The sequence below is a fragment of the Benincasa hispida genome, chromosome 2, assembly GCF_027475165.1.
Source record: "Benincasa hispida cultivar pf3 chromosome 2, pf3_genome.v1.1, whole genome shotgun sequence".
Classification (NCBI taxonomy): Eukaryota; Viridiplantae; Streptophyta; class Magnoliopsida; order Cucurbitales; family Cucurbitaceae; genus Benincasa; species Benincasa hispida.
Window position 1 is genome coordinate 38524322 of NC_143479.1, and position 27189 is coordinate 38551510.

At 33.1% G+C, this 27189-nt stretch overlaps 1 protein-coding gene across 1 annotated transcript; it reads right to left on the reverse strand.

Moving 5' to 3' along the window:
- Nucleotides 1-15991: 15991 nt before the first annotated feature.
- MTACP2 (mitochondrial acyl carrier protein 2) lies at nt 15992-22470 on the reverse strand. Its single transcript, XM_039022510.2, has 3 exons — nt 22132-22470; nt 16265-16468; nt 15992-16158 (listed from the first exon to the last, which is right to left on the reverse strand). The coding sequence occupies exons 1-2, from the start codon at nt 22342-22344 to the stop codon at nt 16292-16294; spliced, it is 390 nt and encodes a 129-aa protein (XP_038878438.1). The 5' UTR covers nt 22345-22470; the 3' UTR covers nt 15992-16158; nt 16265-16291.
- Nucleotides 22471-27189: the final 4719 nt, after the last annotated feature.

Below are 27189 nucleotides of genomic sequence, written 5' to 3' on the forward strand. Positions count from 1 at the left end.
TAGAGAATATTGGAAGCCCAATCTTATTTACAAGCAATAAAAAATTTCTTCAAAATTTCATTCACCAAAATAACCAATTAACTCCAAATAGATTACCCAAAGTGTGGCTTGATTCGAATGCCACTTCAAAACTATAACAAAGTAATCCAACCTATGAAAAGTTCAATAATAATGGTTACAAAACGCAAATTCCAGCAACTATGTAACAATTCCAAAAGAGTTTCAAGGCCTTAATACCAATCAAAACATCCAAACATCGTTACCTTTGTTGGACAGTGGCTTCAATCCCTTGAAATCTTTGAATTGAACATCAAAAATTGAAAATAACTCAATTATTAGACCAATACTTCAATGGGTAACAAAGAACTATTAATACTAACCTCCAAACTTACCAAAACCTTACCAAGATCAGTCTCAAACGTATTTGATAGCAACTCAACTCCTTCCAACACTTCAAAATCAATCTCATCATCAAACATTCAAACAAGCACATCATTACAGAAGATGCTACATTAAAACCCAAATCACAAATTCATTCAAATACATCCAAAACATTTACCCGAAGTGTTTGCTCAAATCGATGCTTCACTTAAGTCTCGACCAACTTTCCTAAAAAGAAAACAAAAGAGGAACAAGAAAACTCATACACTGATTTATTTGTCTAGTCTGAATATATATCAAACCAAAGTTTAATAACAAGTTACTAAAAGTTACCAAAATTTGCCAAAGTCAAAACTTGCAACCCGGCACAACATGCTTCCAATCTTCAAACTCCGCTACAACCTGAATCTATGACCCAAACATAATGGGTTTTTATCAAAACTAACCCAAAATCAAATAATAATCAAGATTATGCATATAAACTCACAGAATTACCAAGCCTTACCCAAAACAAGGATTGAGGGCATTCGACTACAGATCTGGGCGGGGCTGGGGGCGTTCGACTACAGATCTGAGTAGGGCTGAAGTGACGGAAGCGTTTGGCTATAGATCTGGGTGGGGCTAAAGCGACGGAAGCATTCGGCTACAAATCTAGGCGGGGTTGAAGCGAAGAAAGCGGTTGGGGGTATTCGGCTACAAATCTGAGCGGGGCTAAAGACTCGCGAACGACGTGCACAGCTGGCCGGCTGGCACGGCTGAGTAGACAGCCAAGGAGTTGAGCAGACGACAAAGGAGAGGGCTGGCGCGGCTGAGCAGACGACGAAATGAAAACTCAATAATAGCGACGCGAATGGAGGTGAGGGGAGAATGGAGGCTGACGACGGCTAAGGCTCTCGGGCGCACAAAGAAGGAAAAAATTGGGGGGAAGGCGAAGGTCATGAATGAGATGGTGAAGGAGGAGAGAAATATTTTTTAATTTCAAAAAACAAAAAAATATTATTTTAACAAAAGAAATCAAATAAAATAAAACTTGAGAGGGAAATGAAAACGTGAGAGGGAAATATTATTTTATTTGATAATTTTGGTAGGAGGGAAACTAAATTTGAGAGGCAAATGAAAATGGGAGAGGGAGGGAAACAAAAAATAAAGATTAAAAAAATATACTTTTTATATTTTACTTGACATGAAAATATGTCAAGTAAGAGCTTCTTATACTTGACACGAAAAACGTGCCAAACAAGACCTTATATTACTTGACACGAAAAACGTGTCAAATAATGGTTCGTGTGAAAATATCCGGAATATTCCGTCAATATCCGCTTTTTTAACCCTTTTACTTGACATTTTCTTTCCTAAAAGATCATTACTTGACGTAATGACCTTTTTTTCCAAAGAAACGTCAAGTAATTAAAAACTACAACCGTCAAGTAATGTAGATTTTGTAGTAGTGAATTAATCATATCCTACAATCATATGCTTAAAAAATTGATAATCCTTTAAAATTATAGAATTTGTCACTTTTGGATGTAGGATTCTGTCGAAAATGGAGAAAACCAACAAAAGAAGTAAGTCGTAGCCATGAATCCATAGAACTAAGTTTGATGCCAAACTTGGCATTGCATAGTTCCACGCAATGAGATGAAACATGATTAGAAATACGACAGACACGTGGGCGATAGAAGTCAAATAAAAAAGATCAATTTGGCAGCCAATGTGAAAAGTTCATGGCAGAGGCAATGAATCTCTGATGTGAGGTAGACGATGCGACAGGGCATTGAATTCAATGTGAGGTGTTAGCATAATCATTAGAAAGAGACATGGAACCTTCCTTTTGACGCCTATAAATAACCCATCGAAGAATTGTCTAAGAATCAAACGTCTAACCAAGAATTTAGCCAAGGCTATGCTCATTTTCCACCTCACATCTGCCATAGTCACCACCTCTGAAGCTTTTCTTTGAGGAATTTCGGGTGAAAGCTCAATTTTCTTCTCTAAAAAGGAAAAAGAACATCACCATCATTACAACCACCGTGAAGCAGCCACCATTGGACCTAAGGAAGCAATAAACTGCAACCCGCGGTTTGACACTCTCCACCCTTGTCTTTTATTTCATTCTTCTTATCATTAGTATTTGTATTATTCTATAGAGATTGAAAAACTCTCATTATCAATATGAATTCTATTACATTATTCTATCAATCCATGTTTTTTCCATCTAGCATGAGCAACTAATTTCATAATGGGTTGGGAAGGATAAGACTATCATGTTACTAAGTAATACATAAGTAAGCGTTCAACTTGTTTAATGTATGCTTTATAAACTATTTAGATCAAATCGAGAGATTACTCTAGATAGAATCAATCATTGTTTGAAAAAGTAAGAGATTTTAGAACCCATTAAATAAAAGAAGAAATAGCTTTAGAAATAAAAGTTAACCTTCTGCATGAAATATTAATCGCATACATCCTAGAAATAGGGTATTGTGGCTCAAAGTACTGAGAGGTGAAGTTCATAATTTATGAGTAAGTTGTGCATGAACGTGTGGCTTATACATTGCTTAGGAAATATTGGTAGAAATCTTTCTCAACCCTATTTTATTTATTGAAATCTCATCTCTTGACCCCGTAAGCCGCTTTATTTTATGTTGTAATTGTCATTGCATACTTACCATCATCCATTGCATCGTCACTCACACACCCACCATCATTCACACACTGTAGTTGTAATCAGTAAGGTAGATTAAGCAAATAACATCATCGCATACTTGAGGAAAAATTCGCATTAAGATTGAAATAGTTATTTCATCGCATGATTAGGCGTGATCCTTATGTTCGACCTGGACTCTCTAGGACTCTTATTGAGCTTGCATTTGGGTTCAATTAGATAGAATAATACTTTTATAGTTTAAAATGATCGATGTACGGTTAATTTTTATCACATCATCCCAAAACGCATCAAGTTTTTGTCGTCATTGTCAGGGATTACAGTAGCTAAGTTGCACTGAAATCTTTATTTTTTATTTACAATAATCTCGATTTTTGGTGTATTGCATCCTTATCTGCAAAGAGGTGCAAACATTACATGAGCAAGGGTATAATGCCCAGAGAAATTTTTGCAGACACATAAGATCGAACAAGAAGAAACAACAAAAGAAAAAAGCTCGAGTTATGGCAAACCCACAAAATAACTCGGAGGTTCCAAATGTGGTTAATAACGTAGTGGCTCTTACCAATCCTATACATATTCTCAACGCTCGTAACAGACCGATTAGAGATTATGATTCACAAACTTTATATGACTTTTCATCTGGAATCATGTGTCCAGCGTTCGATGGGACCATATTCGAGATGAAAATGATAAAATGATCCAAATAGCTGGATAGTTTGGAGAAAGACCAAGCCAGGATCCTCATGCTCATTTAAGAAGTTTCATTGAGATATGTAACACCTTCGTGCTCCTGAATATTACTCTAGAAAAAATTAGGCTTTCCCTATTTCCATTATCTCTGAGGTGAGTGGCCCTGAAGCATTGGAATCCAATATTTCAAGCAAAACTATCGTTAAGGAGGGCCTCTAAGGAAGATGTTTGCCACATTCGAGCAGAAACAAATGACTAAAGGTGATAACGGTAATACGACTAAACAACCAAGAAGAAACGTTGAAGAAAATGTAGTCTCACTTGGCGCTGACCTGGAAGAAGTGGAGATTTAGGAAGAAGATATGCCTCTCCGAAGGAAAAATGCCAAAGAAAGGAAAGAGAAGCGCACCGTGGGAATGCAAGAGGATGTGATTTTGTCCGCATCCTCTGTGTAGTGGATGGCGGCCACTTTGGCCAGCAAAACGAAGAAAGCTAAAAAAGGCCTCCAAGATTTGAGGAAGGAAGCCAAAATTCTCATTACGATGAGTAAATTTCAAAGAGAAGTGCGCAATGAAGAAATTGAAGAAGCTGACAATGCGGCGAGGAATAAATCAGTTGAGCCTATGCAAATAGGCAGCTCAGAAAGAGTTGTGGTGGAGTTGATAGATTCAGAATTCATTCCAAACATTACTCCGTCTATCACCCTTTATTGTGATAACAGTGGTGCAGTGGCGAATTCTAAGGAGCCCCGTAGTCATAAACGAGGAAAACATATTAAGCAAAAGTATCATCTCATTAGGAGGATTGTGCAACAAGGAGATGTGATTGTCACACAGATTATTTTGGAACACAACGTTGTTGATCCATTTACGAAGGCTCTCACTACTAAAGTTTTTTAGGGTCACCTGGAGAGCATGGGTCTATGAGATATGAGTCACTTAATCTAGGGCAATTTGATATTGTACATCCCCCTCATGGTATTTGATACTATATATACTCCATTACATTGTAATGTATTTGATACTATACAACCCATTCATTTTAGGACAAGTGGAAAATTGTTGGAGTTCATGCCTAAATCTCATGTATCTTGTAGTTTGTAAAGAAAAATTACATATCTGATAAAATAAGAGGTATTTTATTGATGTTTAGACTGCATTAATTCAATCAAATAAACTAAGATCCAAGGTTATTTTATAAGACTTAAACATGTATGTGGAGACATACAAGTAGATCATATTTAAATAATAACTTAAATGGTTTGTAGTAGATGGATAAGACTGGGTACCTTGTTCTGGTGACACTACGAATACGACCCACTTTGTAGATGTTATAATTGTTGTAAAGTGCTACAAATGATCTGATCCTAATCATTCATGTGGAGACATGCGATGGGGGATATTCTATACAAAGAGTTTGTATAAGATCGGACCACGAAATGAATAGACTCTCTATATAACAACTAGTAGAGACTTACATTTCACTAGGATGACCATAGGTGACTTGACCTTAATCCTGAGTGAGTTATGAACTTCTGTTTATGAGGGTAATCCTTTTATTTGCATGGGTTAGAGTGGCCTTGTTAGCCGACTCAACAAGCCTACCATTTTGGGGATCAGGGAGTTGGGAACACAACTACACAAGATGAAATTCACTCCTTTCCATCTTTAGAGAAAATAGATAAATTGCTCCTTTAATAGCTGATTTCAGGTCTTGAACATTAAGGCATCAACCTCTCATTGGCCCGAGAGGTGTTAGTTTATAATTGGACTATAAATTGTTTGTTCATTAGAGAAATTAGTGGTACTTAAAAAGTTAGATATAACTATAAGGGTAAAACGGTAATTTGATCCAACTGTAATTATGAGCGGTTTGTGAAGGATTAACTCACCGTTAATTGGTTATATCCATGGACACATAAATATATCTACAACCCGAATAGTGAAACTATTGGTCTTTAGTGGAATGCCTGGTAGTTAATGAACATTGATTAATTTAATTAAAGAGCTTAATTAATTAATCTCATATCATTGGAGCTTCTAATCCATAAGTCCATAATGTCCCCACGATAGCTCACTAAAGGAAAGACAAGAGAAATGATTTTGATTATTCAATCAGTTGATGAAATAGCATATTAATGAGATTAATATGATATGGTTAATTATAGATTTGATCTATAATTAAGAGAGAAATATTTTGATAGGATTCAAATAATGAATTCTTATGAATTAGATTCATAAAAAATTTGTTAATTAATTTTGAGAGATGGAGGCAAATAAACATATGATATTTATTTAATTAATTAACTATATATATTAAATTAGATTTAATATATATAGTTATTTATTAGGTTTGATAATTAATCAAATAAATGTTATTTGGTTAATTGAGCCATAAAGGCAAATATGGAAATACTTGGAGGAGCAAACCCCTCTCCAAATAAATTGTTTCTTTTGCCCAAATTAGGGTAAGCATTCGTTTGAGAAAACATAGCCTCCAAATTCTCTCAACAATTTCTCCTCTCCACCATTCTCTATTCCTCTTCCTCCTCCAAGGGTTATAGACCACTCCTCTACTGTTGGATTCCAAGAGAATATCAAGGTCTCTCTTACAGTGGTGTTCATTGTTCATTGGAGATTCATTACGAAGAAGAAGCTTGGAATTTTTGTGAAGATAAAGGGAATCTACAAAGATAAGAAATTGTTCTTCCTTCTTTTCTATTTTTTTCAAAAGCATGCTGAATTAAATATGTTTATCCTATATTTTATTATGCTTGTTGCTGTATTTATTTCATTAAACCAAAAATCGAAATGCAGGGCGTTTTACACACTTTCGCTCGGAATTTTATCCCTTCAATAGATACATTTGTTATACATTTAATCTTTTATTCAATAACTCAATTTAAGCGTATCAAACCAAAATAAAAGATTAAGCTTATTTCTAATCGAATTAAACATAGGTCTTATTATGAAAGCATGCAATTCCTTTTCCATTACATATATATGTATATCCTATGGTGGGATTATGCTATATGACATGCATTATGATATACAACAAAAAAATATCATACATCAAATGCATAAAATAAAAGCTTCAATTTGGATCGAGATTGGTTTCCTAAACTTCTAATTAAATTAATTTAACTAAACCAAAAAAATTAAATTAAATTATTACAATTAATAATGAAGAAAAACAGCTGGAATCTAAACCATCAGAAGTCGAACTATCAAACCGTGTACCATTGGGACGTTATTCGCAGCATCACGACGCTCCGCGTAGCTCCTTTGCCCGTTCATCCGTAATACTCCATCCTTGCTCCGTTCTCCACCAAATCGAAGTCGAAACTTGATCGCGATCGACACAGACATCAAATACAAACTCGATAGCTTAAAAATATTGCCCAAAACAACGAGCCCTTTACATATCGACTCTTTAACGAATAGTAAAAATCTAAAACCAATTCCGAAAACATCCAAATGAGAAAACTTCATTCAACATACAATTATGCTGAATTAGTAAACCCACCATTACTCTGTATACGTTTGAAAATTAAAAGTAGGACAGAAACACACGCTTTGATACCAAATTGTAAGGATATACGAGTACCCATTGTGGAAAAGATCACGTCCTATTTTTAATTTTACAAAACAGGCAAAGAATATATGTGCTGGAAACAGAATGCACATGATCAATTAAGAATAAATATATATAGGAATTAAGAAGAAGAAATGATTCAAAAAACGTACCCTTGAAGACTAGTCTCTTCACGATTTCCTCTCCAAAAACTTCGAACACGAACAATAAAAAACACAGCAACAAGTGTTCAAAACCAACAGACACTACCACGTGGAGATCTCAGTATTCTCGGGGTAGAGAACCGTAGAGAGTTTGTGAATTTCTTTGAATAATTTGGAGAGGGAGTGGTATTTTTTAGAGAAAAAACACTTTTCCAAAACCTTCAGCAACTTAAATATTTTCAACACCTTACAACTCCAACACATTTTGGAGTATTTATAATAGTGCAAGTGGAAGATGAAAGAACCTTTCTTTTCATCTTCCAAATAATAATGAGATAATTTATTGAAGAAAACGAAAGGTTTATAGGTTATTTGAAGAAAATGAAATGTTTATGTAATTAAAAAATACATATAATTAAATAGAACTAATTTTCATTTAATTAATATGTACTTTAATTAACAACATATTTTATGTAATTAAAAAACATACATGTAATTAAATAAAACTAATTTTTATTTAATTTCTTTATATACTTTAATTTAATATTATATATATATATATATATATATATATATATATATATATATATATATATATATTCTCTCAAATATTTAATATGAATCAAATTCATATTAAGGTTGTTTTTTTCTTCGTCTCTCTCAAATTATATCTCATACAATTTTATATAATAATTTCCTTTATTAATTTAAACAATTCAAAATAATTTAAATTAATTCGATTCTCATTTTATCCTAATTAAGCTGATGAAGGGACCTTATGCATCTATAGTTTGAAGCTCTAATGGTACTCAATTAATTAATCGAACTCTTTAATTATATTAATCAACTTCCATTAACTGTTAGTCACTCAAGTAAAAACTGATAGTTGCACTCTTCGTACTACATATATATTTTTGTGTCCATTGGATATGACCAACCAACGACGCGTTGACCTTTCACAAATTGCTTGTAAGTATTGTTGGGCTAAAATTATCCTTTTTCCCTTGTAGTTACCTTCAATTCCTTAAGTACCACTGATCCCTCTAATGAACAATAAGTCATAATCCAACTATGACCAAACCCTCTCGGGCCAGGGGTGAGTGTGGCACCACATTGTTCAAGGTCCGGAATCAACTCTTAAGGGAGTAATTTATCTACAGGCTCTAACTATAGAGAATAAGTGAATTCTTTCTTGTATAGTTGTGTTCCCAGCTCCCTAATCAAACGAATCCCCAAAATGGTAGGCATATTGAGTCGAAAAAACTGGCCACTCTCACCCATACAAATCAAAAGACCGCGTTCATAGTAGGAGTTCACAACTCACTCAAGATTTAGGTCAAGTCACTTATGGTCATCCTGATGAAAGGCAAGTCTCATCTATCAACGGTGTTATATAGAGACACTATACATTTTGTGGTCCGATCTTATACAAACTCTTTGCATAGAACACCCTTACTTACATGTATACACATGAATGATCAGGATCAAATCATTTGTAGCACTTTATGACAATTGTAACAACTACAAAGCAGGTTATATTCATAATGTCATAAGGATAAGGTACCTAGCCTTATCCATCTACTACAGACCATTTAGGTTATCACTTAAAAATGATCTGCCTGTTTGTCTCTACATACATGTTTAAGTTTTAGAAAATAATCTTAGATCTTAGTTTATTGGTTTTTAGGATAAATGCAACTAAATGATAAATAAAATACCTCTTTATTTTATTAGATAAATAAATTGTTTGTACAATACAATTACAACTACAAGACCCACGAGATTTAAGGCATTAACCTCCACCACTAAGATCTAGAAATATTTTCAAAGGAAGAAGATAAGTTTAAAAGAAAGATGCTAGTCAAATAAAACTTGCATTAGGAAGCACTTTGAGAGGTGTTCGGCTTAAAATAGCTGTCGTAAATTCTATCTTACCCAAAACAAATGAAATTTATAATACTCTAACTACAACTAAAACTAGCACATAGCAATAGTGGAGTAAGAGGTAGATCCCAAGAGAACATCTATTAATTGGCCTAAAATAGACTAATTGAATCCCAAAATGCAAAAGATTAATCGAAAGGGGTTGTTTGTTTTAAAGAACTAGAAACTAACTAAGTGAAAAGCACGAATTGATATAGAAAATTTAGTAATGAGAGAAATAAGAGAGATTATGAGATAAGATTTAATTGAAAATGAAATCTTCGGGATTTTATGTAAACTAGGAAATTCTATCATTGACTTAACGACGAATCATTGAATTAGATTATTCAATAGTTCATTAAGAATAAATTCCTAATGCCCTAATTAACTAATTTGACAATTAACCCTAATCTAGGTCTTAATTGCTTCCTAAAGACATTTCACAATTAGTCTATAAATTGCATTAAACTCATGGATTTTCTTAACTATGCCAAATCTTGAAATCAAAAGACTGAAAATTCAAGATTGATTGTATGAATGTTCTAAATTAATAGGTTCATTAAAGAAAAGAGGAAAAGAAGTCCACATTTTCTATCAAGACTATTAATTCTTGCAACCCTAATTACAAATTTGTTATAGAACTATGTAATTTTTTCATACAAAAATTGATTATTCTTGAGTTGTTAATTCATTCTTAATCAATTTTATTTTAAGTCTCAGCAAGAACATTCAAAAGAAAGTAACTACATGAAACAAATTCAAAGAAAAGTCTCAAGAAAGTGTCAATCTACATAATTCCCCAAGAAAAAAGCTAAGAAGCGTTGGGCTAACGTTGCAACGGTATACTAACGTCGGTTGCGCAAGGCACGCGAGCGCATGGACTATTCCGTGAATCTTTGGAGCATTGCGACCCTGGGTTAAGCATTGTGACATTGTCCTATTTTGCAGCAAATAGATTCATTCTATTTTCAAGCATCGAGCTAGCGTCAGGCTCAATGTTGTGAGGAGTGTTGCGACGCTGCAAACATTGCTGAAATATGTTGAATTGTTCCTCTTGAGGGGCAAAGTGGTAATTTGTCCTGGATCTTTTTGTTAAGTGATCTTTTGGTGTCATTTGATTCAAATTAGCTCCAAATCTTTCGAAATAGCTTTGTTTGAGTTAGGATTGGAATTTATCTACAAAAATAGACATTTTAAGCAAATAATTATGATAGAATTTAGGATTTTATCATAGAAAAGATAGGATTTTACAAGACCTATCAAGAGGTCTAGTTAATGCGTTGAAGTGAGTTGAGATTTGTTAGGACTTAAAATATATGTTTGAGGACAAGTATTGTTTTAAATTTGGGGGTATGATAACTTGTTAAAATACAAGTTATTTTACCTCTTTTATTTAGAACAATTAGGAAAATATATTAGCTTCATAAGACAATCATATAATTAATCATATCCTGCGATCACAGGCTTACAAAACTAATAATCCTTTAAAATTATAAAATTTGTCAATTTTGGATGCAGGATTTTGTCGAAAATGAAGAAAGTCGGCAAAAGAAGCAAGTCGCAATCATGAACACATAGAACTAAATCTGACACCCAACTTGGCATCGCATAGGTCCACACGATGAGATGAAACATGATCAGAAATATGACAGATGCGTGGGTGGTGGAAGTCAAATAAAAAAGACCAAGTTGGTAGCTGATGTGAAAAGTTCATGGTAGAGCCAATGAATTTCTCACACAAGGCAGGCAATGTGGTAGGGCATGGAATCTAATGCGAGTTGTCAGCATAATCATTAGAAAGAGACATGGAATATTCCTTTTGACACCTATAAATAGCCCATCAAAGCATTGACTAAGAATCAGACATCTAATCAAGAAATTGGCCAAGGCTATGCTCATTTTCCACTTCGCATCCGCCATAGTCACCACTTCTGAAGCTTTTGTTTGAGAAATTTCAGGTGAAAGCTAAATTTTCTTCTCTAAAAAGGAAAAAGAACATCACCATCATTACAATTGCTATGAAGCAACCACCATTGGAGCCAAGGAAGCAAGAAACTTCAGCCCGTGGCTTGATACTCTCCACCATTGCCTTTTATTTCATTCTTCTTATCATTAGTATTTGTATTATTCTGTAGAAATTGAAAAACCCTCATTATCAATATGAATGTCATTACATTCTTCCATCCATCCATGTTTCTTCCATCTAGCATGAGCAACTAATTTCATAATGGGTTGGAAAGGATAAGACTAAGACTAGCATGTTACTAAGTAATACATAAGTAAGCATTTATCTTATTTAGTGTATGCTTCATAAACTGTTATAGATCAAATCGAGAGATTGCTCCAAATAGAATCAATCACTGTTTGAAAAAGTAAGGGATTTTAGAACTCATTAAAAAGGTGAAAAAGTAGTTTTAGAAATAAAAGTTAACCTTCTGCTTGAAATACTTATTGCATGTATCCTAGAAATAGGGTATTGTGGTTCAAAGCATTGAGAGGTGAAGTTTATAATTTATGAGTAATTTGCATGAACGTGTGGCTTATGTTTAGGGAATGTTAGTAGAAATCTTTCTCAACCTTACTTTATTTATTGAAATCTCATCTCTTGATCCATGCAAGTTGTTTTATTTTACGTTGTAATTGTCATTACATATTTACCATCATCGCATCGTCACTCACACACCGATCATCATTCACGCACTGTAGCTGCAATTAGTAGGGTAGATTAAGTAAATCACATCATCGCATACTTGAGGAATAATTCGCGTTAAGATCGAAATAATTATTTCATTGCATGATTAGGCGTGATCCCTATGTCCGACCCTGAACCCTCTAGAACTCTGATTGAGCTTGCACTTGGGTTCAATTAGATAAAACAATGTGTAGATAAGTTTAAAAGGCATGAGTTAAGGTTAATTTCCATCACATCATCCCAAAATGCATCAGGGAGCTAGGAACATAACTTCACAAGATGAAAATCACTCCTTCCCGCATATAGTAAGTAGATGTGTAGTTCCCTTAAGTGTTGATTTCAGGTCTTGAACAAGGGGCCCACCCTCTCACTGACCCAAGAGAGACTTAGTTTATGTTTGGACCATAAACCAACTGTTCATTAGAGGAATCAGTGATACTTAAGGAAAAGAGGTAATTACAGGAGTAAGACGAAAATTTTGACCTAGTTGTAATTATGATCAACTCGTGAAGGATCAATTTACTTACACTGATTATACCCATGAACACAACTTGTCCTACAGTGCATAACAATTCAACTATTGGTCTATAGTGGTTTTGCCCTGTAGTTAATGAATAAAGGCTAATTTAATTAAAGAGTTTATTTAATCAATCTTGGATTATTGAAACTTATAATCTATAGGTTCATAAGGTCACCTTGCTAGCTCACCACGGACCAACAAGGATCAAATATATTGAAAGAAATTTTTGAAATGTTCAAATTTATGAGGAAAAATATTAATTATATTGGAGACAATTAAATATATGTTTTATTATAAAGTTTATTTGAATGAGATTTAAATTATAATTTTATAACATGGAGAATTAATTTATTTGAATGTGATTCAAAATAAATAATGGGATAATTAATTTATTTAAACATGATTCAAATAATTAATAATTTAATTTGGATAATATTCAAATTAAAGAGATAATGCAAAGAATAAATATTTAAATCTGATTTAAATATTTAAAACTTTTTAATATGAGATGTTAATTGTGTAAATATTTATTAATATTGGATATTATTAAATATTAATTTTAAAATCCTTGCAGAGCGGTTATCCTAATAGGATTAGGAATAATCTTGTAAAGTTATAAGTAGGGGGCCCTAGGGAGCCCCAATGGAATAGTCTCTACAACATAATCTCTATATTCATTCTACAGAGATTTCTTTCCCAAGAAAATTCTCCCAATTTTTAGAGAAGGGTTCCCTAAAAAATTATTCTTCCCTATTCCCACTCATCTTTCGAGAGTGGCTCCCACAAATTTGATCCTTGTCAAAGTCATAACAAGGAAGATCTCATGGAAAAGGAAGACTTTAAGGAGAAGACTACCAGTTCTCAGAGAAGATTTTGCTGGAATTGTGGATTAGTAAAGATAAGGTGCTTAAGTTTCTCTTTATTTTTTGTATTCTTAATTCTTTCAAGAAATCAAAGAATGTGATGACACGCTTCCATCAGGACTCAAATCCTTTTAGCAAAGCCGTGAAGAAAAATGAACATTGAGAAAAAGATGAAAAAGCCTTCAAGATAAATCCACCTTCAAGAATAAGCTTCAAAATCCTTGAGAAAAATGAGAACAATCTACAAAGCTTTCAAGACAAGTTTAATTCTCAAGAAGAGATTGGAAGAACTAAAGATGAAAGCATTGAAGCTCCAAAACTAAGTTCTGAAGACCCAAGCTCTAAGGCTCCAAAGATCTCAAGACCGGAATGCTTCAAATTTGAAGAATATAATTCTCTGAAGTTTCGAAGATTAGAAAGCTAAAGCTCTTAAGATTTGCAGGTTGAAGATCCATATGATAAAAACTTCTCTTATTTTCTTGAGTTCTTGAAAACTTTGAAGTTGAAGCTCAAAGAAAACTTGGAAGAAAAACTTCTTTCAATGCTTGAGAGAAAGTATCAAAGGATCTCCTAGAGATTATACTCACGATACTTAGATCAATCAAATACAAAGTTCATTTGACGAATTAAATTTCTTCAAAAATCTTGTCAAATGAATACATAAGGGGTTCTACAATTCACAAAATACTCACTATAAAATAAGAAGAAAAAACATAACGAAGTAGTGAAGAAAAAATGAAAAAAAAAATGTCTAACCCTTAAGTTCAAAACATAGCACACCAAACACATACTTCTAATGTGCAGGCTTCCCAACACAACACTCTAAATATAGGTTTCTAATTCTTGAGCTTTCCAACAGCGCACTCTAGACATGGTTTTTTTCACGCTTCACGACCCTCTTAAAAAAAACCTTGGAGTTTGATTCCAAAACATGGGGTCTAAAGTTCTTTATGTGGGAACTTTGGACATGCTTATTATAAAATCTAAGTGTCATTATAAAATATGTCAACTTAGTCAAGTGCATCATTATCAAATTTGTAAAGTATCGACAACATATCAGAGTGCATCTATATCAGATTTATCAGTATTATATCAATCAAGTGTATCTTTATCAAGAGGAAATATCTAGTACTACAATCGTTTCATACTACCTCCATTTATTATTTGTCACATGAGGATCTTTTAAGAATTAGGGATCCAAGTAATAAATATTTAATAATTAATAAATCATTTAACGACGTCAAATAACCAATGGAGTTAGTATGTACCACTATAGCACTAGAAATTTCCCCCGTTATCAAGTATATCAATAAAGTGTATCGATAGTATAAACGAGTTTAATACATCATTATCAAGTATCAATCAAGTATATCAAGTTTATCAACAGTATAAACAAGTACATAATTAACAAGTATATCAAATATATCAACTAAGTACATCATTATCAAATATATCAGTAGTGCATCAAATGTATGAAGTATATATCAAGAGTGAGGGTATTTGCAACATTTTACATTTTTTATGTGGACTAGGGTACATTTTGCCATTTTTATAAACATGTGAACTATATCTTTAATTAATGTATTTTATTTTGCACTTCTTGCAAGTGCCCCTAAAAGTAATAGTAATAAAAATTACTACAATAAACTTTTAAACCTATTTTAAAAATTCATGGACTATACAAAAGTACATCTTGAATATTCATGGATCAAATGTATCTATTTATAAAAAATTTGAGAACTACCAAAAGGAAAAAGTACATTTAAATGCACATCATCAACGACGAAGTTAGTAAAAGGAACTATGGAAATTTGTATTATTTCTAATTGGACTCTAATAAATGGTGAAATGAATATAACACATCGCATCCATCAATACATGCTAACCTTCAAAATTACAATCACTAATACAAACACAAACATAGCCACAAAATCAACTAGGCAGCATCTAAGCTTAGACAACAATAATGTTTAAACCATGAAAAAACCATAAATTGGTCTAACGGTAGCTAATAGAAGTCATAAGATTTAATAATAGAAGTCATAAGATTTAATAAAAGATTTAGAGATAATGTATTCAATCTATAGTGATCACTCAAATATTGGCACTCAAATGTGTTCAACCTAGAAGTTAATATCATGAGTTTCCTTAGTATCCAAATATTCTAAGACTAGACAAGTTGTCTCATGATATTAATTGAGGTGCATAGTGTGCACAAGTTAACCCAAATACTCGTAGATATAAAAAGAAAAAAAGAAACTATCTAACAAAAACAAATACTCAGACCATGAAAGTCCCTAAGATACACATCTTCGGGATAATAATATAAACTTAACCAATTGAACAAATTCGTCTCAACAGTTGCTCAAATTTAGGAATTTCTTTTTTTTTTTTTTTTCCTTTTTTGAGTTCAAAAGCAAGTGGAGGATTTTAATATATGACACTCTTGCTCGAAGACATGCCTTCAACCAACTAAGCAATGCTCAAGTTGGCAATTTAGAATACAATTTTATAAGATTCAGATAAAAAGTTTTAACTTCAACTTAAATAATACAAGTTCAACTAGTTCACAGGAACAGCTCATAAAATCATTATTGAAATATATGCTCAATCAATTCAGCAAAGCCAAAAGCAGTCTGCCTCAATTCATGCAGCTTGAAGCTGGCTCAGCCCAATATCATTCTCTTGAATAAGATTTAGGATAACAAACGGAAAACCAACAACAAAAATACAGTGAGACAGATAAGGGAAATCTAACGGTAGCTAATTTCTCATCGAAATAGGAGAAACCTGAGTGAAAGCATGTGTAGCTTTCGTCTATTTTGCTTGAGGGTGAGAGGCAATAAAATCAACAGCAAGATTGATAGCATTGATTCTGTCTGCTTCATTGTCAGGAATTTCAAACCGGAACTCTTCTTCAAGAGCCATCACAACTTCCACGGTATCTAAACTATCCAAGCCTAGATCATTTTGAAAATGGGCCGTTGGAGTAACCTGCAAGAGAAATTTATAATACCATTATCAACCAGTGAGAAAAAGAAAAGAACTGAATGCGGTGCTTAAAATTTCAAGGCGAATTTGAAATGCAATGGCAGTCTACCAGCCAATCGGGTATTTCATCTAGAGAAAGGAGTAATTAAGGTTCTGACTCTTTTTTAAGCAGGGATGAAAAAGAAAGTTCACATGACTTCATACATGTAAAAAAGAATAAAACGAAAAGGGGAAAATTTTTTTAGGAGAAGTAAGTACTGAGCTGTCACAATTGCATTAGTTCAATTTTAGGCCGTGATACCACGCACTAAATATTAGTTACCATTATGTCTCTGCTCCCTAATCCCTCGTCTTTTATTCTCCCTCTTGATTACTGATTAGACACACTATGACACATTGACACAGCTACAGTAGCCTGGTCAAGAATGAATACAAACTTTCTCCGCTTGCCAAATTGTGTATCATATCGTCTTTGATTCTATAGTTCCACTTCCATCAGTTAGTCCATAAGCAAAAAAGTTACTTTATCGTACCTAACATGTTGAAGCTTTAACATGCACAACTTAAATTTGCACACTAACAAAGTCAAAAGAAGTGAGGTTTGAAGTCTGTTAGACTATACGGGCAAAGGGATCCCAAACACAATTTTTGAGGATTTTATTCTTTTGGATAAGAAAATTTTTTAGGATTTATTGGGAGAAAAAAGATTGCCAATGCAGAGGGAGTACAACCTGCATCCGTTACTTTTAACCAATATGCTGAGAAGGAAACCAAATGGGAGAAGAAATCCAGAATTTTTTTCTACTTTTTTTTAGTAACATATGTGTAACCGTAACCAAATGAGGGAATGCACATTCGTACATTAGGAAAATAGGACTGAGAAATCCCGACACAACCAGAAAGCATTATAGTTTTTGAAGTAAGAGAATATACGTTTGTACATCAGAAAAATAGAACCAAGAAATCCAGAGAAAACCAGAAAGCCAAAGAGATTATCCAGAAAATAATCCCTCTTCAATTGACTAAAATAAGCACACGTGAGAGAGTATAAGGGATGAAAGTTACAGAGCAAAGAAAAACTTCTCCAAGGAGATGAAGGTAAAATAGGTAGAACGAGGATGAATTAGCTGGCTTCATTGAGTATGTTGATGGTGAAAGCAGCAAAAGAAATAAAGATAGTTCAGGTACTGCAAAACTCCCATTCATTCACTGGCGGGTGTTGGCTCACCAAGGAGTCGAGGACCATGAAGATTGAAGGGAAGACTCAACAGGAAAGATATCGTCTTAATAGGTAGTGAGGCCACTTACTATTATTGTCTAAGAAGCAAGGACACTTTAGTTTGGCTAGCGTATCCAAGTGTCCGACACGCCGACACTTATAAGACACGTATCGGACACTTGTTAGTGTAATAGATGTGTTAGACACTAGTTGTACAAAGTGAAAATAGGACCAACATTTAGTAGACATGCATAAAATAATTCTTACATCTAAATCAACACATATATGACAAAAATAAAAAAAAAATGAGAGCGGATACATCAAACTGACTTTTTAAGCATAAAAATGAATAAATTCATTAACTTTGAATTTCCTTCGTGTTTAAAAATGATATATAGTTTTAAAATGTATGTTTTAATAAATCAGTCCTTGCCATGTCCATGTCCTAAATTTTTAAAAAATGACGTGTCGTCGTGTTAGTGTCGTGTCATATCCGTGCTTCTTAGATTATTCTTCTGATTGATAGAAACAATGGCTTTCATTCAGAAAAAATGAAAGAATACAAGGGCATACAAACAACTATTTTTATCAGCATGACATTTGTTTATCAAGCCTCCATTTTATTTCGATGTAGCTTTTGGAGTGGCTGTTCTGTTTTTAATGGTTCTTTCTTCTTCCCTTTTTATCATGCGGCTACAGCTCTGCTGGGTTTCATGGAATATGTTCTTGATCCATTTATATGTGCTCTTTGGCATCTCCCATATGATGTGCTTTTCTTTGATAGTGATGCTGCTTGTCTTTGGTCCAGTCTCCTTGTATTGATTTTACACAATCTTTTTAGTGGATTGGCTTGCGTCTTTTTTATCAACTCCGCCCTTGTTTATCTTTGGATGTATCTTTCTTTGTTGGTTTCTCCTTATTGGGTTTCCTCATTGTATTCTTTAGATATTTCATTCATCAATGAAATTGTTTCTTATCCCAAAAAAAAAAAAATAATAATTAGAAAAAAAAAGAAAAAAAACACTAAGCCCACAAAAGGCCCCACTAAAGAAAGGGGTTCCTTTCCAACTAAGCAAAACTTTACCTAGGGTATTATTACAAAAGTCTTCGAAACCGAAACCCAAATAGAAAAATGAACCTTCACAAGGATCAAACATCACACTGGTCCCTCTCCAAACCTCTAAACGTTTTGTTGTACCTCTCCAGTCCCACAACAAAACACACATCCCCGCAAACCTCAAGTCACGACCTTTATCTCTGAAAGGAGGATGGGGGAGGAACTACCTGATCTTCGCTTTATTATCCCTCAGTCGCACTATCACAATATCAAGCTCCTAAAAGAAGCAATTCCACGCAGACCTTGCAAACAAAGAGCTCCAGAGAATGTGATCTAGGTCTTCTATAAGATACCCCGTACCTAGTTAGGGATATTAGTATGGTATTAGTAAGGGGTATAAGGGTAATGAGATAGATAGTTAGTGTATCTTGTTTTAAATAGAAGAGGGTGAGTGAGGGAAGGGGGCAATTGTTTAGTGGTTTAGGGCTTGGGTTAGCATACTAAAGAGAGGAGGTTCCAAGTGTCTTTATACTTGGTCTATATTGTAGTTCTTTGTCCTTATATTTCCATATATTTCAGATCTTAAGACTAGTTAGGGAGTATCCTAACATCTTCCTCCAACTTCCGGCAGAGAATAAAACAAAAGGGCCCATTAACAAAGGCATCTTCCTTGAAAGCCAATCAAAGTGTTCACTCGATCAAGTAAAACTTGCTAGGTAAAGAACTTGATTCTCTTTGGAATCTTACTACTCCACAACACATCAAAACTTGCCCAGTCACTTATTATTTCATTATCTATATATTAGGGGTGTTCAACAAACCCAGTAACCTAGACAACCCACCCAAAATATAAGGGTTGGGTTCGGTTAGAATTGAATTTGAGTTGGGTTGGGTTTCATTTTAGTAGGGGAAGAAACCATAGACTACAATAACGTCCAAGATTATGCAAAAGCTTAGTTTCCCAAACTCAATAAACATTCAAGTTGGAGCCCTGAGGGACAAGGAGTGCCATATTAGTTGAACTCCCTCAGAACCTTCTGGGATGCGTGCCCTAAAATCATGATCCCAAAAGAAACATGCAAGGTACTCTCCAAGGTGGCAATGGCGCACTTAAATATACAAATCAATATGAAAAATTATATAGGAAAAATAACACTTAGCCAAAGAATATTAAGTTAGACAATTTATTACATAAAAATGAAAATATAAAGTTACAAACTAAAAGAAAATTAAAGAAATAACCAAAAAAAGTTTTTTGGAAAAAACAGATTAGAACAATGAATGTTTAATTACAGTAAAACATTAGTAATCTTAACAAATGCCAACAGAATGAGTTTGGGTTACAGGCGGCAACTTATGGGGAGAAAAACATAATGAGGGTTCATTTTCGTCTATAGAAAGAGAAAAGGGGAAAACATCGATAGGAGGATCGACCTTTTCTGATTTATAATAGAGAGGTCAATTATTATAAAGAAGGTTTAAATACTACTTTGGTCCCTCTAGTTTTGATTTTGGTTCATTTTGGTCCATGTACTTTTAAAAGCTCTTTTTTTTTTAATATTTTTATTGTTTTTGTATCTGTGAGTGCCTCAGCCAGCTTACGCTCACTTCAACTAATCTCACGGGACAACCTACCTGACCCTACAACGTTTTGGTGCCAAGGAAACTCATAGGATATTAAATCCTAGAAAGGTAGCCACCAGATTGAACTCATGACCTTTTAGCCCTTTATAGAGGTCAAAATTGGTCTTTGTACTTTCAATTTTGGTTCATTTTAATCTTTGAACTTTCAAATAGTAATCATTTTGATCCCTTAAAAATGAATTAAAAATGAAAATGAAGGGACCAAATGGTCACTTGTTAAAAGTACAAGGATCAAAATAAAACAAAGTTGAAAGTACAATAACTAAAATGAACATTTTGAAAGTACGGGGACCAAAATGAACAAAAACAAAAAATACAGAGACCAAAGTAGTATTTAAACCTATAAAAAAATATGTAATAGAGGACCCAAAATATATATACTGAAAGTATCCTCCAAACTATTGATATATTGTTTGGCCCAAGAATGTAATTATGGAAGGATTTTTTGACTGGGACCTGGAAGTAGAAGATGTTTTTCAAAGGCTAAGCAATCTTCTTGGCATTATTACTTATCTGACTCTCCCTAACTTGGATTCACCATTTATACTAGGAGCTGATGCATCGCAAACAAGGAACGTGCGATGTGATGATCCAAGAACAGAGGCTCATTGCTTCGTTTGATAATTGTTTTGCCTCCTAGTTTCACTTTAAGCTCATATACAAACAATTGACAATAACTTATGGTCTTCCAACAGTGTAATCATACTTATTATGTTCTGACATGAGTTAATCATGAGAATATATTAATAAAAAGCTCGAAGTTTTCACTGGACGATATATAATTGCGCGTAAGTGTCAACAATGACAGTGAGTAACAAAGCTGCTCAAATATAATTTTCACATCCATAGTCTATTACAGATAGCTTAGAATCTTTCAGTAGACCCACCATTGCTTGTTCATATAGTCGTCGTGATTGAAAAATTATCCAAATTATGGACAGAGCACCTTGGAAGCTGCTTTTACAAGTATGACCTAAGTCTGTGACTAATAAATGAGGAGCTGAGGCTCTTCAAAATGTCCCTACATCTAGGGCTAAAAGAACATTGGCCAAATTAGGCTCCATTCTTGAGCCTCCTAGCACTACTCATGAGAAAACTTATAAGAAGTGTATGTTTACGAATGGAAAGGAATGTTCATCATAATATCGTATGAAAATAACCAAATACTGCGTAGTGTAAAGTCCTGATATTTACACCTCCATCTTTTTTATTTATTTATTTATTTATTTTAAATAGAACCTTTCATTAATGAAATGTTTAATTTATTTTGGAGGCACTGTGACAATATGCAACAATATCACATGCCCTTAGATATTGTTTATTTGTGAGAACGAGTGACTTTATTATCCATTATAAATTACAATACAAATTTTCTATGTCAGATCAAGAGGAGGTTTGGATCCCTCAATCCCAAATGTTGTTGAACTCTAAAACAATTTTTTTCAATCAACCTAAATGGATTCAACCAGACTTCTATTGAATTATGTATCCTATTTTCAATATTTCCTTAGTACATTAGAACATAGATATATAATACATTTCTAATTCGCCGAGTAAATTTCCAAATACAATGAAAACACAGAATATAACCACTATGCTCCTACATCTTGTTTCTAGATCGCCAGGCAATTCAACCCTAAATTTCAAAGCTATAAACTAAATGAAGCAAATTGCAAAAACAAAACGAAGCTCATAGAAACTCAATTAATTAACGTAATCCTAAAATGAATAGAACATTTATCTTACCTTGGAGGGATCCACCTTCTGAAATTTCTTGACAACGGAAATGACGCGGTCGGTGACTTCTGATTTGTCGAGAAAAGAACCTCTCACCTCCTCGGAAAAGAGACGGCATCGAATCGCATTGAAGGGATTGACGTAAAGAACGGGGCTGTTGGTATGGGGCAGGGCCTTGACATGAACCCTAAGATGCTTCAACAGAGAGTTTCTAGCCGCCATTGGAAGTGAAAAATGTACTTTCAAGTGTTCGAAGAAAATGGCTGCTCGTGAGGGAAGTTCTATGCGCTGTTCGACGCAGGCCAATGAAAGGGAAGAAACCTATTTGGGGGAGTTTTTAAAAACAAAATATCGGTTAAATTTTAGAAAATAGGAATTTTGAAGAGTAGCATTTGGCTTTGGACCTATTTTTAGAACTTCTCTTGAATTTTGAAGAGTAGCATTTGTACCTTAATTTTTGTCAAATATCTTAGACCAAGAGATCATCATATCACTTAACCACTAAGACATTAATTAAATTCAACATTAGATCAAGGTTTTTTTTATGAAAACTTGAATAATATATAGTGGTGGGTGGATCATATTCAAGTAATAATTTAAATGGTCTATAGTATTATGGATAAAGTTAGGTGTCTTATCCTAGTGATATTAGAGATATGGCTCACTTTGTAAATGTTACAAACAATTTGATCCAATCGTTCATGTAAAGACATGTGAGTGGGAGCATCTTAGACAAAGAGTTTGTATAAGATTGAACCTAAATGAATTAATATCTCTTTGTAACTCCGTTAATTTAAGAAATTAATCTTTCACAAAATGATCACAAATAACTCGATCTTAATCTTGGGTGAGTTATAAAAAGAGTCTTGGGATTGGTGTCTTAATTCTCTCGGAGTCTCGTAATTTGTAAACTGTACACATTGTTATGAATAAAATAAGAGTTATTTTATTTGGCATTTACTCATATCCAATAAACAAAGTTATTGTAGGTAAACTTAAGCATGTATATGAGATATACAAGTGGATCATGTCTTAAGTGATAAACTAAATAGGTATGTGGTATAAGGATTAATAAGGGATATTTGATCCTAGTGACACTATGGATACGACCTGCTTTGTAGAAGTTTACAAGTGTTGTGAACTACTATAGATGGTAGATCCTGACCATTCATGTGGAGACATGCGAGCGCGGGTGTCCTATATAAAGAGTTTGTATAAGACCGAACCACGAGATGATTCGTCTCTTTATATAACTTCGTTGATACTTGAGACTTACATCTCACCTAAATGATCATAGGTGACATGACTAAAATCCTGAGTATTTTGAGAACTTCTGCCTTTGAGGGCGGTCATTTGATTAGTATGGGTGAGAGTGGCTAGATTGCGAACTTAACATGCCTATCTTTTTGGGGATTTGTCTGATTTAGGAGTTGGGAACTCAGTTACACAAGATGAAATTTACTCATTCCCCGAAGCAGGGGTAAGTAGATAGATTTTCCTTAAGGGTTGATTTCGGATCTTGAATATAGTGGCCACAACTTCTCTTTGGAAGAGAGGACTCAATCATAGTAGGACTATAACTTATGTTCATTAGAGGAATCAGTGCTACTTAAGGAGTTAGATGTAACTACAGGGGCATAACGGTTATTGGCACAACTGTACTCACGAGCGATCTGTGAAGGGTTATCGCATTGTTGATTGGTTGATATGGATACAAAATATATCTGTAGTAAGGAGAGTGCAGCTGTCAGTCTTTAGTGGAGTGTCTGACAGTTAACGGATGGTGGATTCCATGACTAAAGAGTTTAGTCAGTTATTCACATACCGTTGGAGCTTCAAGCTAAAGGTCCATAAGGTCTCCTTGGTAGCTCAATGGATTCAAATTGAGAATCAGTTCTTGGTGTTGATTTGAAATGTTCAAATTGACAAAAGGAAATTCGATTATATATGATATGATTGGTGTGATGTATGAGATACATCAAGTGAAGGATTAATATAAATGAGATTTACATTAAGTACCATGAAATAGAAAAAGAACTATGTTTATATGTTTCATGAGATGAAATATTAAAACTATAGGTTATAAATATAAAATGGTAAGTTGGTTATCATATATATTTATAATAATATTAATTATTGAATAATTATCTATTTTTCTCTAATAACCAATTGAGTGGGAGGTTATTGGTGGTTTCATGGTAACCGTGACATAAAAGGAAAAATGTTTTCCTATTCAAAATTAAATTATATAATAAAAAAGAGGTTTATTGTATTTGAATAAGATTCAAATAATAATATGAATTAGATTCATATTAAAACTATAGATTAAAAGTTAATATGAATGAGATTCATATTAAAAATTATAGGTTATAGAAGAGATATATCTTTGAACAAGATTCAAATATTTAATTAAATATTAGATATTTAATATGTATAAATTAATTAATTAAATTAAGTTAGTTATTAATTATTGTAATTAATAATTAAATTGGTTTATTTTAATTGATGGGTGAAATGGGTGGTTTTCAATTCTACTTCACTTTAAAAACAAGGTGGGAAAGTATTCTTCTGATATATGGTTTTTGCAGAAGAAAATTTACTCGCCCCTCTCAAATCTCTCTCCCAAGTTTTTGCAGAGAAATGGTTTATCTATTAAAAAAAAAAATCTCCTATAACAAAATTGATTCCTCGTCTCTTTCAAAAAGAGGTTCCCATAAACTAGTCCTTGCTAGAGAATAGCAGGAAAGACATTTTGGAGGCGTCTATGTACATGGGAGATCGACTGCAAAGAAGAATGAATACCTAGAAAAGATTTGAAGAAGTGTTCTTCAAAGGTAGGTTTTTTCTTCTCCTGAAATTCCATGCTTAACCTGTGAAGTTCCAATATTGTGAATGTTTTATGTACTTTTTTTGTGTTGTTAATTATAATCAAAATCAAAACAATAGGCGTTCAATCACTTCTGCTAGGGATTCGATCCCTTCGGTGTTTTCTTCGGAATTCACCGGATTTATGGGTACACCTCACTACGATAGGGCGGGTCCAATTATTTACTTGTATAATCATGCATGATAAGTACAATATGCATGTCCCACTAGTATGAATACATTTATTGGATATACATACACAGGCTGACCTCGAGAGTGCGATTACTTGGTATTTTTGTACTCGCCCTTTCATGATACTAGTTAAAAGGCATGTGCGATGCACGTGGTAGAATTTGAATTATTTAAGTTATTCATGGTAGAATTTGAATATTGAATGAATATATAAATCATTTAACTTGAATAATAAACATTTGACATAAATTTGATAATGAAAAAAATCAATCCTAAAATTATATATATTCTGTTTTAGGTTAATTTACTATGAAAATAAAATAAATTGAATATGGTTGAAAATATTTGAAATATAAATTTTTAAGATGAAATATGAATGGTTATCTAAAAAATGGTGAAATATTAATAGTGAGTGAATGTACATTTTAAGGGAAAATTATAAATATACTTGACCTTAAATTTTAAAATAATGGAAGTGATAGAAAAAATTGATGAATATAATTAAAATAAATGAAATAAAAGATATACTAAAATTTATAAAGAGGAAGAATAATAAAGTATTAAAAATTATACTATATGTTCTTAAAATTAAAAGAACAAAAAAAATTATTTAGATACAAAATATTGTTTGTCTAAAAAAAAGATACAAAATCTTGTGTCTTCTAATATATATACATTTAAAAAAAAATTGAACATTCATGAAATCAAGAGGAAGCACGACAAATAGTTCTTGAATTATATTTACATGTATTTTCAAATAGGTTATAATAGGTTATGATAAATCATTATTTATTCTTAACATAAAAAATAAATTGATTACATACGTAAACTTGTAATAAAAGAAAAGATTTGTTTAGATATAAAATCTTGTTTTCAAGATTTGAACGTTTAAAATGTAAAAATAACAAACATAATAAACATATTCAACCAAATCTTTTCTAATTTAAATACAATACTATAAATAAAAATTCCTTGATTATAAGTTGTTCGGTCAAATCTTAAGAAATTTACATTGTGCTTAAAGAAATGCACATATAGTTGTTTCAACTTTTTAACTTGTTTTTAAAGATCCGAACATTCACAAAATGTAAAATTAATAAACATATTAAAGTGAAATTAAAAAGAAAACTTTTACAATGAATATATCGTTGTAACGACCCGACCATTCGAGCATTCTGACAGGAACCGTTACTCGTGACTACACATTTTTATTTAAACATTTTGACCAATAAAGTATAAATTTAGTGAAACAGAGCTAACTATTTCAAATAAAAAAATTTAAATTAATAAAGAAATCAAATAAACAAAATATTTAATCGGGGTCCCCCTAAAAATATAAATTTAAAACTGGAAAACATTGAAGAATTTGAAAGTTTTACATAAAAAGTTCTAGAATTTCAAATACCAAGACTCGTTTCAAACATGAAAGACATGAAAACATGAGCAGAAGTTTCTGTCTGGTCCCAATGGTACGGTTATGAATTATTCTTGTCATTCGTCGGTCCATCCTTGCCTTTACCTGAAAAACATATCATAAGAAAAGGTAAGTATGAAATACTCAATAAGTGACCCACTATTGGACCCTCTACGTAATATGTTAAACATTTTATCTAGGCAATGGTATAAACTCATATCATATCTGTTACAGTGCACTTGAAGGTCACATATTAGTCATAAACGTGATCCCGAGGGAATGTGCATTAGTCATAGGTGTATATCCGAAGGTACACATATCAGTCGTAGATGTGTCCCGAGGAAGCACATATCAGTCATAAGCGCATACCCAAAGGTGCACAAATCAGTCATAAGTATATACCCGAAGGTACACAAATCAGTCGTAGGTGTGTCCCGATAGAGCACACAATCATATGTGTATACCCGAAGGTACACAAACAGTAATAAATGTGTACCATAAATAGTTACAGGTGTGTATCTTGAAGGAATACACAATCAATTGTAAGGTACACACTGCTCAAATAAAAAGGTTAACATGCATCATATATACGTAGC

Coding starts and splice junctions, on each gene's coding strand:
- MTACP2 (XM_039022510.2), bottom strand. CDS start 22,344: ATGGCGGCTAGAAACTCTCTGTTGAAGCATCTTAGGGTTCATGTCAAG. Junction 16,469..22,131: donor AGAAGGTGGATCCCTCCAAG/GTAAGATAAATG, acceptor TTTCTCTTGCAG/GTTACTCCAACGGCCCATTT.